Genomic DNA, 12,399 nt, shown 5'->3' with positions numbered 1-12,399 from the left:
ACTGAAACCTCAACTTTCAGTGTTGAGCACTATTCAGACTAACGTATTGGTTCAAATAGCTATCATTTGTATGCAGGAAAAATCAGGAATTTTAAACAAGTACCTTTGAGACTTGTGTTCTCACTGAAGAATCTGCACATTTTATAAAATTCAGCAATTCACTATGTACACAGTGAATGATGAACTTTACACATATTCAGTTGCATATGTTACCACAGAATGTGTTTGCAGTAGGACCCATTGTTGGGAATGGTACCAAAACTGAATGAAGGTGGAAATCATTGAACAGTGGTCAAAGAAGGGTGCCACATTATTTGTTATTTCGGTTACTGGTTTGGCTATTACTCCTCGCTTTCCTTTTCGGTACAGACAGACACATCGTGCTCCGTACTAGCTTCCACTTAGTAGAGAACAGCTTTTGATGAAAGAAATGTTTGGTGTGAGTGAGACACCCCACATGCTTGTCTAAAGAAATTAGGCACCTTACAATAATCAGCTTAATACGCTACACTGATTTTAAAGTGCACACAGCTCGCTTCTCTCCTTATTATATAATAATTATGCCACTTAATTACTTAATAGATTATTTTGAACATCAAGAACTTTATCAGCAAGCTACTGAACGCTCTTCTTACATTTGTTAAGAAAGTTCTTACATTAGTTACAAAATCATTTCAGACGATTAGTTGTCTTTGCTTTGGCACGATCTTACAGGGTTTTTCGGTATCCTTTAAATGTTGCCGTTTTTTATTCTTACTAGTGTTGTTTTTCATTTTAGAGTCTATAATTCATTTAGATGGCTGCTCAGCAAGATAAGTCTGAAAAGAGCAGAGAGATTTATGCCAAGAAAGAGTCAAGTTCTTTTGACGCTCATGGCTTTCCCTACTTACCAAAACGAAGAACCAACTCGGAGCGTCTTGACAGACATGAACATGACAGTATACAAAAGGATGCTCATCTAGTAAGTTAGTGCTTGTCTTATCGTGAAATCTTTTATTTAGGAAAATGTGTTTCACTTTGACCTTTCAATTATCTCTTCAATAGTGCTGAGTCGTGGGATGCTTATCTTCGTATTCTGTTACTCTAATCATTACACCATGGCATGCAAATGTTGCATGCCATCATTCTACCTGCTGCATGGCGTCACTCTACCTGCTGCATGGCGCCACTCTATCTGCTGCATGGCGTCCCGTCACTTGCTGCATGATGTCACGCTACATGCTGCATGGCATCCCTCTACCTGCTGCATGGTGAAACTCAACCTGCTGCACAGTGTCACTTTACCTACTGCATGGTGTCACTCTACCTGCTGCATGGTGTTGCTCTACCTTCTGTGGTGTGTCACTCTACCTTCTGTGATGTGTCACTCTATCTTCTGTGATGTGTCAATCTACCTTCTGTTGTATGTCACTTTACCTTCTGTGATGTGCTCCCTACCTTTTGTGATGTGTCGCGGTAACTTCTGCAATGTGTTCATCTAATTACTGTCATGTATCATGCTAATTGCTATGATGTCTTGTTTTAAGTATGATATTACTAACATCAGCATAACCTACTTTTGTTTATTTGAATGCTGATTAAGTTCATAGCATTCAACAATGTCAAACATTTGTCAAAATTCGTCAAGCATAGCATCAACGCTGAAACTAGGTTCTGTACAAATACTCTTATAAATACATTCCTTTGTTTCACCTGTTGTAGCAGCAAAAGGTATGGAGTTTAGTGAGTGAAGATCTCTTTCTGCACCAAATATTGTAGAGCTATATTATGTTTTCAGTATGTATAAATATGTCAAGCCTGGCCAACAGTTTTGAAATCCTGCAAGACAGCAGATTGTCATTCAAAAGCTTGCAGCAATTAAAAATGAAAATCATTTTAATAGCCGGATGGGCTTATAATGAAGAATCATTTTTATTGTTCTAAGACATGCGTTTCACCCAGTTAATCGCTTTTAGTTGGCTCATGTTTGTTCCTAACAAGTGAAACTTTCTCAATCTTACATGGAGAGACAACTCCTGATGAGTTGAACAAAAAATGCTTTATTGCATGAATGCTTTTGTCTAGCTTTTAATTCAGAGACCATCCGCTTTCATTTTCAGATACTCAGAACCTTATAAAAGATACAATAACTAGACACTCCATGTGCTGCCTACTAGCAATCCTCTTTGTCATCTAGGAATGTGCTACAGCGATATTTCAGTTATATTCTGGTAGTACATACATGTAAGTGTTAGTCACCATTGTAAACTAACTGTACGCCGAAGGGTTGGCGGTTGTTTAAGCTTAAGCAAAATGTAAGGGAGACGATTCCCATCTTTAGCGATTGCCACAGTTAGAACATTTAGTCCTTATACTCTTGCTTTGTATGACATATGTTAGTGGTTAATGGTACTTCATTTAATCACCAACTGTTAGTTCAGTCAGATTCAAGAAGAAGAACAGCAGAGACTGGCAGCTCTTAGCGGAGCAATCAAGACAATGTTGGTCAATGTTGGGGAGGATCCAGATAGGGAGGGTTTGTTGAAGACGCCCGAGAGAGCAGCAAAGGCTTTCATGTTTTTCACCAAAGGCTATGAGGAGGACTTGGAAGGTGATTAAGGCATCTACTATATACTCAGTTTCCATAGAGTGATAGTGTAGTGACACCTGGATGTGTCAATGTGGAAGCGCTATGCTGGGCTGACAAGCAGATCAGGTTTCCATAGGGCACTATAGTAATGCGATGGTTGTGTGACACCTTATGTCACGTATGACGGCGTATGTCTGCATATGAAGCAACGGGAAAGTAATGCGCATGCACAGGTGCAACGTCATTGGTTGCTAAGGATGTTTCCATGACACAAAGATGGTACATCGCATGTGTGTTTCGCTTACAAACAGCGACAGAATGAGAGTGTCGTGACTGTTTTCACGATGGCATTGCAGCGCTATGTAGGTGTGTGTCACTACGTTATCGCTGTATAGCAACTTGTAATTGTGTAGTGTAATGCCTAACAAAGGTGTTCCATTCTACATGCCATTGCTGACACTCTACATGCCCTTGCTGACACTACACGCCCTTGCTGACACTCTACATGTCATTGCTGACACTCTACATGTCATTGCTAACACTCTACATGCCCTTGCTGACACTCTACATGCCCTTGCTGACACTCTACATGTCGATGCTGACACTCTACATGCCCTTGCTGACACTCTACACGCCCTTGCTGACACTCTACATGTCATTGCTGACACTCTACATGTCATTGCTAACACTCTACATGCCCTTGCTGACACTCTACATGCCCTTGCTGACACTCTACATGTCAATGCTGACACTCTACATGCCCTTGCTGACACTCTACATGCCCTTGCTGACACTCTACATGCCCTTGCTGACACTCTACATGTCGATGCTGACACTCTACATGCCCTTGTTGACACTCTACACGCCCTTGCTGACACTCTACATGTCATTGCTGACACTCTACATGTCAATGCTGACACTCTACATGCCCTTGCTGACACTCTACATGCCCTTGCTGACACTCTACATGCCCTTGCTGACACTCTACATGTCGATGCTGACACTCTACATGCCCTTGCTGACACTCTACATGCCCTTGCTGACACTCTACTTGTCGATGCTGACACTCTGCATGCCCTTGCTGACAGCTTGAAAACCAAAAGAACGGGTCAATAAATCTCATCATCTAAGTGGGGGCCAGATATTGAGTGTCATTAGCAATTATTAGAGCTTGTCAACTGATTGTCGTGTTGGGAGAGTAAAGAGTGCCGCACCATCAAACTATAATTAACAGGTTCAATCTGGCCACCTGCTTATTAATGGTGCGATCAATAATATACAATTACTTGTACGGAAACATGATTAAATACAGGAAGCTTTTGCGTATATTCAATACAATCAGTGATAAGGGTTCTGTCTCATGTGAGCATCCAATGTATGTAGAGTAGAAAGTCAATCACTGCTGACTGAGCAGTGGACGGACGGCTGTACAGACACTGATGCCTCTAGCATCTATAATTTCTGCCTTGGCTAAATGTTAAGTAATAGGTGATTTACTTAAAACACCATTTTTAGGTCAAACTAAGGTCATAGGGATTTGGTTTGAAACTGGATGTTTCTTGGGCTATTAAATGGTAGAACTACTGTCAGAGGTAGTGTTAGCAAACACAGGCCTGTATAGTTATATCCGTGTCGCCTGTGATTAGACTGCTATTGCACTACAGCAGGCGGGACCCCGCAGTGGTAAGCTTTTGATAAGGAGTTATCTCTAGATGCTCTGTGGCAGCAAATAGAGGGTGCCATAGAAAGCTGAGGTATTGTTAAACTGAATGGCTAACGCACAGATATGGTCTCGTGCGCAGGGGTAATCAATGACGCAATATTCAAGGAAGGAACTGATGAAATGGTGATAGTTAAAGACATAGAGTTCTTCTCCATGTGCGAACATCACCTGGTACCCATCTATGGCAAGGTCGCTGTTGGTTATCTTCCCAGTGGGACAGTGTTAGGGCTGAGCAAAATAGCGAGGTGAGAGCGGGTGCTGGAGCTTAGCAGGTTTGATTCTCGAGTCTGGCAGTTTTGACAGGTAGGAGAAGGTGCTTGAGTTTAGGATGGTTCCATGTAAGAACAACTGCTAGATTTGATCACAATTGGCAAGTGATTGTAGGTACTAGATCTGGCATTATGCTAGTTGGATAACTTGGATTATGGTAAGCGAGTAAATTGAGATGCAAAAGTTGAGCAGGCTCGGCAGGTGAGAGCAGGTTTGAGCAGGTGTTGAATTTACAGCGACTGCGGGTGAGAACATGTACTGGGGTTTGGAAAGATAGACGGGAAGAGGAGAACAGACATCGTTGATTTTTCATCTTTTAAAATAATAATGTCTCCTCAGTTTAACATTTCCAGTACTTTTGTATGCATAATTTCACTTGTTTGACAGCTCTAAAAATGTCAGGTAGTGTTATGTAATTGATATAATATGTCGGATTATATTTTACTTTTACAAAAGCACCTCTAATGCTCTGTCAGGCCTTTCACAAGAATAGCATGATGATTGTGGTGAAGAGTATACGTATTATATTGAATGTTGTAGAATTGTGGAAGTGTTTAGCAGGCGCCTTCAGATCCAGGAACGCCTCACAAACCAGATTGCTAATGCTATGCTGGATGCAATTCAGCCGGCAGGTGTTGGTGTCGTAATTGAAGCAAAGTATGTATAAATTTTATTGAGATATTTCTGCAAATCCACTCATTTACAATTTTGCTGTGTTTGTATAAATCTACTCATTTTTAATAGTTTTTATTCATAACTTCAATACATATTTTCTGGGTAATTTTGTTTTGACATTCTGCGTATGGCTTGGCACTAACTGTCTAGGCTTCTAGTGACTCCTTGTATTGTCTGTGGCTCAACTTACTGATTTGAGGAAGTTATTTCCCTTCGCATGTTCTTAGATTGTGCATCAAGGGAAGTCTTGAGTTTCAACAGACTGAACATGTTCATGTTTCTCAGGCTAAAGTGTCTCAACTGGCCGTCAGAAAGATTATTAAGCACTGCCATGTCCGCAAGATAATCTCAACAGACTGAACATGTTCATGTCTCTCAGGCTAAAGTGTCTCAACTGGCCGTCAGAAAGATTCTTAAGCACTGCCATGCCTGCAAGATAATCTCAACAGACTGAACATGTTCATGTCTCTCAGGCTAAAGTGTCTCAACTGGCCGTCAGAAAGATTCTTAAGCACTGCCATGCCTGCAAGATAATCTCAACAGACTGAACATGTTCATGTCTCTCAGGCTAAAGTGTCTCAACTGGCCGTCAGAAAGATTATTAAGCACTGCCATGCCTGCAAGATAATCTCAACAGACTGAACATGTTCATGTCTCTCAGGCTAAAGTGTCTCAACTGGCCGTCAGAAAAATTATTAAGCACTGCCATGCCTGCAAGATAATCTCAACAGACTGAACATGTTCATGTCTCTCAGGCTAAAGTGTCTCAACTGGCCGTCAGAAAGATTATTAAGCACTGCCATGCCTGCAAGATAATCTCAACAGACTGAACATGTTCATGTCTCTCAGGCTAAAGTGTCTCAACTGACCGTCAGAAAGATTATTAAGCACTGCCATGCCTGCAAGATAATCTCAACAGACTGAACATGTTCATGTCTCTCAGGCTAAAGATGCCATGCCTGCAAGATAATCTTTTTTATTTTATTCTCACTTATAAAGTGTCAGTCAAGGTTACTTATTTAATTTTTGTTGTCAATTTTATCAATTACTGGTTACAATATGATATGAGTAAAATAGACAAATGGAATTGGTAAAACAGGTAAATTTGTTGGTTTTCATGCAACAAGAGGTCATTCTTGCAACCAATGAAGATAGATATGGTTAAACTATTTTGGTTTGAAATATTTTCTGGTGCCTGTCTCTTTGGAACCTGTCTTCAGTCCGTCGTGAACCTGCTTTGAGCCTGTCTTTGAGCTATTTAGTTTGCAAGGTTTATAAATAATGAAAATACTCGGTAAAAATTTGTCTTTTTGTTGCTGGCAATTAATATATTACAATTATGTTATTAATATATTATTAAAATATATGTATTATTAATATATTATATTAATAGTTACAGTTAATATATCAGAGATTTTCTTAAGCTTTTCATTCCGTCTTGCAAATTGCATTCATAGTGGATTAACAGTATTTCTTGTTATGGACACATCTATGATAAGTACTACTGTATTGTTATGGACACATCTATGATAAGCACTGCTGTATTGTTATGTACACATCTATGATAAGCACTGCTGTATTGTTATGGACACATCTATGATAAGTACTACTGTTTTGGCAGACACATGTGCATGATCATGAGAGGTGTGCAGAAGACCTCAACAACTGCCGTCACCAGCACCATGCTTGGAGTCTTTAGGGAGGATCCAAAGACAAGGGAGGAATTCCTCAGCTTTGTAAAATCCAAGTGATATTTTATAGTGAAGTATTTTACTCACAGATGTATTGTACTAGTACTTTACACATGTATTGCTGTCAGCTGGCATCCTTGAACATTTACTAGATGAATTGATGAAAACATATTTTGTTGTATCATGAATATTTCCAATTGGCCAATTTCAATTCATGCCGCTATACGCATTCCGTTTCTTGTACACACATTTCATTGGCTATACATGTGGCTATACACATGGTCTGTTATATTATTATTATATATATTATTATTGCAAACAACTCTATTACAAATATCATTTTCTATTGCCGGTCGCAATTCCAAAGAGTATTTTTAGGGAATTTTTGTTTATTTATTCAAACTGGTTATTTGCTTCTGTTGTATTTTTGTCAACTTTTTATAGTCGTGTCCTATTGATGAAGATTCCATTCGCTCGTTGGGGACAACTTCTCTTTCTACCCCACCATCAGACATTTGTGTTGACATACCAGCAGAACTGAATTGTCAAAACCAATCTTGTTTTTACTCAGATCTCTGTCATGTTGAAGATGTTTTAAAATTGATTTTGGTGTATTTTTTGAGAAGGTTATTTCAAAATGTACCTGTCAAAAGGTTTAAAGTGAGTTCTTATTTAATGGGAGTGGAAAGTAGGAGTGGCTGATACGCGTTTTGCTCTTTACCCAACCACTCATAGAAATATTGTCATTGGTACTCAGTCTTTATGGCGTACTTAGTTGTCAGATTCTCTGCTATATTATGTACTTTTCATAGTCTCAAGTTATTTCTATGATGCACAAGTGTAGCTCTAGATTCTAATGATTACCATATTTGGTCTGAATTTTATTATTAATATAAAATGAAGCAAGTTTTGCTTTTTGATTCCTAAAGGCTATGCATTGCTCATGGGCAGTTGGCATTAACAACTGTGCCGAATTTGGAATGGCCTTAAATTGTCAAAGAGATCATCTTTATTAGAGGCAAGGATGGAATCAACTTGTCAAAAAGTCTGTTGAAGCTGTGTTACAACGTTGGCTTTTTCATTGCTCTTCTCCAAAAAGAAAACAAAGTAACTAACAAAACTGGTCTGGGCATTTGAAGATAAAATATGATATAGCTACTTGTTTGTAATAATCTAGTACCTATATTGTAGCCTTATTATACATTCATAGTTCTCTCCTGGTGCTGAGTACATAAGAATAGAAGATAAAATTACTGATTTGTAATTTGTTTTGATAATTGAATTGTTTTGATAAGGCCTAATTAAAGGCGTTTCATACTGTTTACTCTAAGTTTATCAGCACTACACATTCCTTAGTCTAAGTTCATTAGTACTACACAGCTCTTAGTCTAAGGTCATCAGCACTACACAGCTCTTAGTCTAAGTTTATCAGTACTACACAGCTCTTAGTCTAAGTTTATTAGTACTACACAGCTCTTAGTCTACGTTCATCAGTACTACACATCTCTTAGTCTATGTTCATCAGTACTACACATCCCTTAGTCTAAGTTCATCAGTACTACACATCCCTTAGTCTAAGTTCATTGGTACTACACATCCCTTAGTTTAAGTTCATCAGTACTACACATGGTGTACTACACATCCCTTAGTCTAAGGTCATCCGTACTACACATTCCTTACGCTAAGGTCACTAGTGCTAGACATCCAGAGTGGTATTTAGTTATCTAGAGTTGTGCTCCCTTGGCAGAGGTTTCCACAACTCCTGTTTTCCCCTACAGGCTCGCACTCACTATAGCAGAGCCAAACTTGATATTTCTGTTACGACAATGAATTAGAGTACACATGGGGAGAGGGGGCGTGGGAGGGGGCATACTTCAATAAAAACATTTTAACGTTGCAGAACTCTGTTTCAAAATGCAAAATTCAAAGACAGTTTAATTTATTCACGTAGTAGGTTTTGATGACTATTTCTGTTAGAAAATATCGCAAGTAATTGGGATAGCAAAGTCTCCTAGGCATTTTTATCTTAACTTTAGTTATTGCTAATGTGTTAGGGGCATTTTTAAAGAGTTTGAAACTGCAAGTAATACCGTCAAAGCACTTACACAAATAGACTCGCCGAGGCACTCTATGAGTCAATGAGGATGTATGAGGCTTATTTTCAGAATTAGTTACACACTCAGTAGTATTGGATTTATTCAGTTATTGACAGCTGGAATCAATAGAGTGATTTATGTCTACTCTATGCAAAAAGTCTAATTTATTAACTTCAGTTTTGTTGTTTTTGTAAAACAAGTTTCTGTTAGGCCAAGAGGTGACATGGATGATTTCTGTTTCTACGCAGATTCCAGGCTTAACCGCATTCATTCTTTTTTTTTAGAAAATACTTCAATAGAATGAGGCAATAGTCAGAATTTCCATAGAAGTGCCATCAATCATTTCACAAGACATTCACGTAGAGGTTGCAGATCTCAAAAGGTTAAATCCATTTACAGACCATTAATTTTACACCCGTGAACTCTCAACTCATATTTGGATGCATTAGTAGGGCAGCTATAGTTGTTCACCTCGACTTTATTGATAGTAGATACGCCATAACATTTCCTCTAGCGCAGACTTGATGATGGCTTTAAATTGTTGACTGGAACCATCAACTTCATACCAGAAAAGGTGAACCCCATCAACTCTCTGACTGTCATCAGTAACCCATAAATGAATGAATAGCAATTCCTAGAAGTGAATTCCTAGAATCGCTCTCTATTTATACCTTGGCAATGTCAAGCAGGTCTGACATAGAGCAGACGAAGATAATTATAGTACCATGGTCCCCGCGCTGAGCGAGTCTGAAGATACACGCAAAGACGGATGCGTGTAAATTTCATGAGAACTTTAGCAGGTTCTCAGTCTATATTTTGCTAAAGGTTCAAAAGGCTATTAAAGTAATTGATAGTCGGCTGCCTGGGGGAGTGCATGCAGGAGTATGTGATCAAGGGCCCTTGGCTAGACACCTTGCAGGCGCTTGCATGAGCTTTACTAGGGGCTGGATGACAGACATTTACTTACGTGTATGTATAGATTTTAATCCTCGGATCAGCAACCTAATATCGCAAGCGCTTGGCTGTTTTGTTAGTGAAAAAAGACCCTCTTGATAATTGAGAAGAGCTTCGTCAGTTGCTATGTGAAACCCGAATTTCTAGAATGTTCTATCGCAATGTATTGAGTCACCTTTGCGAAACACATGCGTCACTTTTCTTTTATTTCCTGCTGTTAAGGAGAAATAAAAAACAAGAATTATATGATCAGAACAATATTGTTGTTTATCATAGCTTGGCATCGCTAATGGTTGCAAGGAATTCAGGAGCGCAAACTGGAGTATAAATTGTAAGTGACAAGGCAACGTACTTAGCAATTATTTTTCTAGCTCTGTTGTGATACTGCTCGTTACTAATACACAAATATTTTTGTTTATAATTTGACCAAAACATATAAAGGTTTCTGGTTATAAATGAATACATGAAGGCAGACAGCGAGAGTCTAGTTGTCATATCCGATGTCCCGTGTTTGTGTGCAAAGGATAAGGAAAACTACAATCTGATACACGAACTAATTCTTAGCAGAAATTCAACAATACATTTCCTTTGTTTTACTGTCTCAGACCCGTTTGTTGACTTCTGGCAGATGCGCCTCAAATTTCATTTAATCTGGAACCAATTTAATACAATCTAGCGTCAATTACGTTCTTACATGTACCTTCTCTAGTGCATAGACCAGGTTTTAGATTTTTGTTACCTTCGGACTGCCGCTTAACCGACCCTTCTCTCAGGTTCTCCTGAGCTGAACTCTGTATGACCCGGCCCACTGTGTGACCCATCCGCTGGTAAACAATACAGCTAAGTCCTGGGCTCACAAGGCTAGGTTGAGAAAAGCCATGTTAATTAATCCATCATTCCCGCTGCCTCTAAAGGTCAGACTGCTTCATGCAACTCATCTGTCCCATTTACAAATCTTTACCGCTTACAATCATTCGTGTCATGATTCCCAAAGACCAGAAGTGTTTAGATGCGCTAGTACACGGTTGTAAACATGAAATTCTTTGGTGTGTTATTACCTACAGGATGTGCGCAGGCGCAGCATTCTCATCTGCCAGTCTAAAAACCAGACAGGATCTGAATAGCCAATGTTCATAGGTACTATAGAATGCGGCTACATACATGTATGTACCATAGTTACTTACATTTTGCAGCGTCCAAGGCTAAGGTTGTCTCTTTTATCTCATTAACTTGAATGTTAGAATTTTAATAAGGCATTCTTGTGCAACTGGTCTTTTTAGTTCAAGGTAAACCCTGACGACTATACTTGGTTCAAGTGTTCATAGCCTGTGATCTAAAACTCATACGTGTTTCAGCAAGACACAAATCTGATAGAGACCTATTTTTAAAAACACTCAGTGAATAATTCAACAAACGTAACGTATCAAATCCATTTTCTTAAGATCTGCTTTAAAAATATAGCCATATTTTTTTCCGTGTGGCTATAAAGCGTGAGCATGACACAGTGACAAACTGTCCAAGCATACAGAACAGAAGTACTTAGGCTAAGTCTAAACCTAGACTTTTACATTATGTGGTAATACAGAATATTTACCTTTTTTGTGTTCATTATTACCTTAGCAGGAAGTCTTAGCTCTCTCTCTCTCCTACCTCTTTTTTATTCGTACAGAGATTTAGTTGGAATATTGATACAGATGTGATGATTTTTTAATTGTACAAATGCATAGAGACTAAAATCGTAGTATATGCCTAATGATACTCCTGTAAATATTTTATAGCTTTGTGCCCTAGTTTAACTTGTATTTGTGGAGCTATAGCGCAAACCTGTATCGGCAGCTTGGGATAAAACGCAATGATGTCAAACATTTTAATGCTGTCAACATATCAGTTTACTATAGAGATAGCTATAATAAAAACCTTTGAGCTCATTGAACCTTTGGGTGCATCATTGAGCATAAAAATGATTCAACTGAGTTTTATGAGCTGCTCACAAAGTATTTATTATATCGTTGGTTCTCTGCATGGACAGCATGGATGGTTTTAGAGTTGATAAATTTGATGAGGTGATATTACATTGAAGATTAAGGGTGCTTTCAGACTATCTGTGAGTTGAAGGATGCTATTGGTACAAAGGCTAAGGCTAGGTATTCAGATTAAAATTTTAGGCGAAATGCAGTTGTGTATGCCTTGATTAGTGCACATGGTGGTAGAGTCATGATAGCTTAGTAGAACCGGGCCAGTTGACATTGGATAAGCAATACTTGGTGATGCTTCAGTAAGTCATAACCTGAGTTATTTATATTTTAATGTTTCCAATCAACCCAATCATAACCAATCAACCCAATCATACCCACGATACCCAGGATACTCATAATTCCCAAACATGCTAAACATGTTTTACTGAATTTGTTCATGGATTTC

At 38.8% G+C, this 12,399-nt stretch overlaps 1 protein-coding gene across 1 annotated transcript; it reads left to right on the top strand.

The window, feature by feature from the left end:
- Positions 1-783: 783 nt before the first annotated feature.
- Positions 784-7,856, top strand: LOC137399357 (GTP cyclohydrolase 1-like). Its single transcript, XM_068085437.1, has 5 exons — positions 784-961; positions 2,416-2,590; positions 4,372-4,537; positions 5,103-5,219; positions 6,859-7,856. Exons 1-5 carry the CDS (start codon positions 797-799, stop codon positions 6,986-6,988), a joined length of 753 nt encoding a protein of 250 aa, XP_067941538.1. The 5' UTR covers positions 784-796; the 3' UTR covers positions 6,989-7,856.
- Positions 7,857-12,399: the final 4,543 nt, after the last annotated feature.

The sequence above is a fragment of the Watersipora subatra genome, chromosome 7, assembly GCF_963576615.1.
Source record: "Watersipora subatra chromosome 7, tzWatSuba1.1, whole genome shotgun sequence".
Classification (NCBI taxonomy): Eukaryota; Metazoa; Bryozoa; class Gymnolaemata; order Cheilostomatida; family Watersiporidae; genus Watersipora; species Watersipora subatra.
Note: the sequence above shows the minus strand (reverse complement) of the source record. Positions and strands in the feature narration are given on the sequence as shown.

What these genes read in the sequence shown, in the direction of transcription:
- LOC137399357 (XM_068085437.1), top strand. Translation starts at nt 797, where the DNA reads ATGGCTGCTCAGCAAGATAAGTCTGAAAAGAGCAGAGAGATTTATGCC. An exon ending in TACAAAAGGATGCTCATCTA is followed by an intron (nt 962 to 2,415) that starts GTAAGTTAGTGC and finishes ACCAACTGTTAG; the next exon opens with TTCAGTCAGATTCAAGAAGA. An exon ending in GGTGTCGTAATTGAAGCAAA is followed by an intron (nt 5,220 to 6,858) that starts GTATGTATAAAT and finishes CTGTTTTGGCAG; the next exon opens with ACACATGTGCATGATCATGA.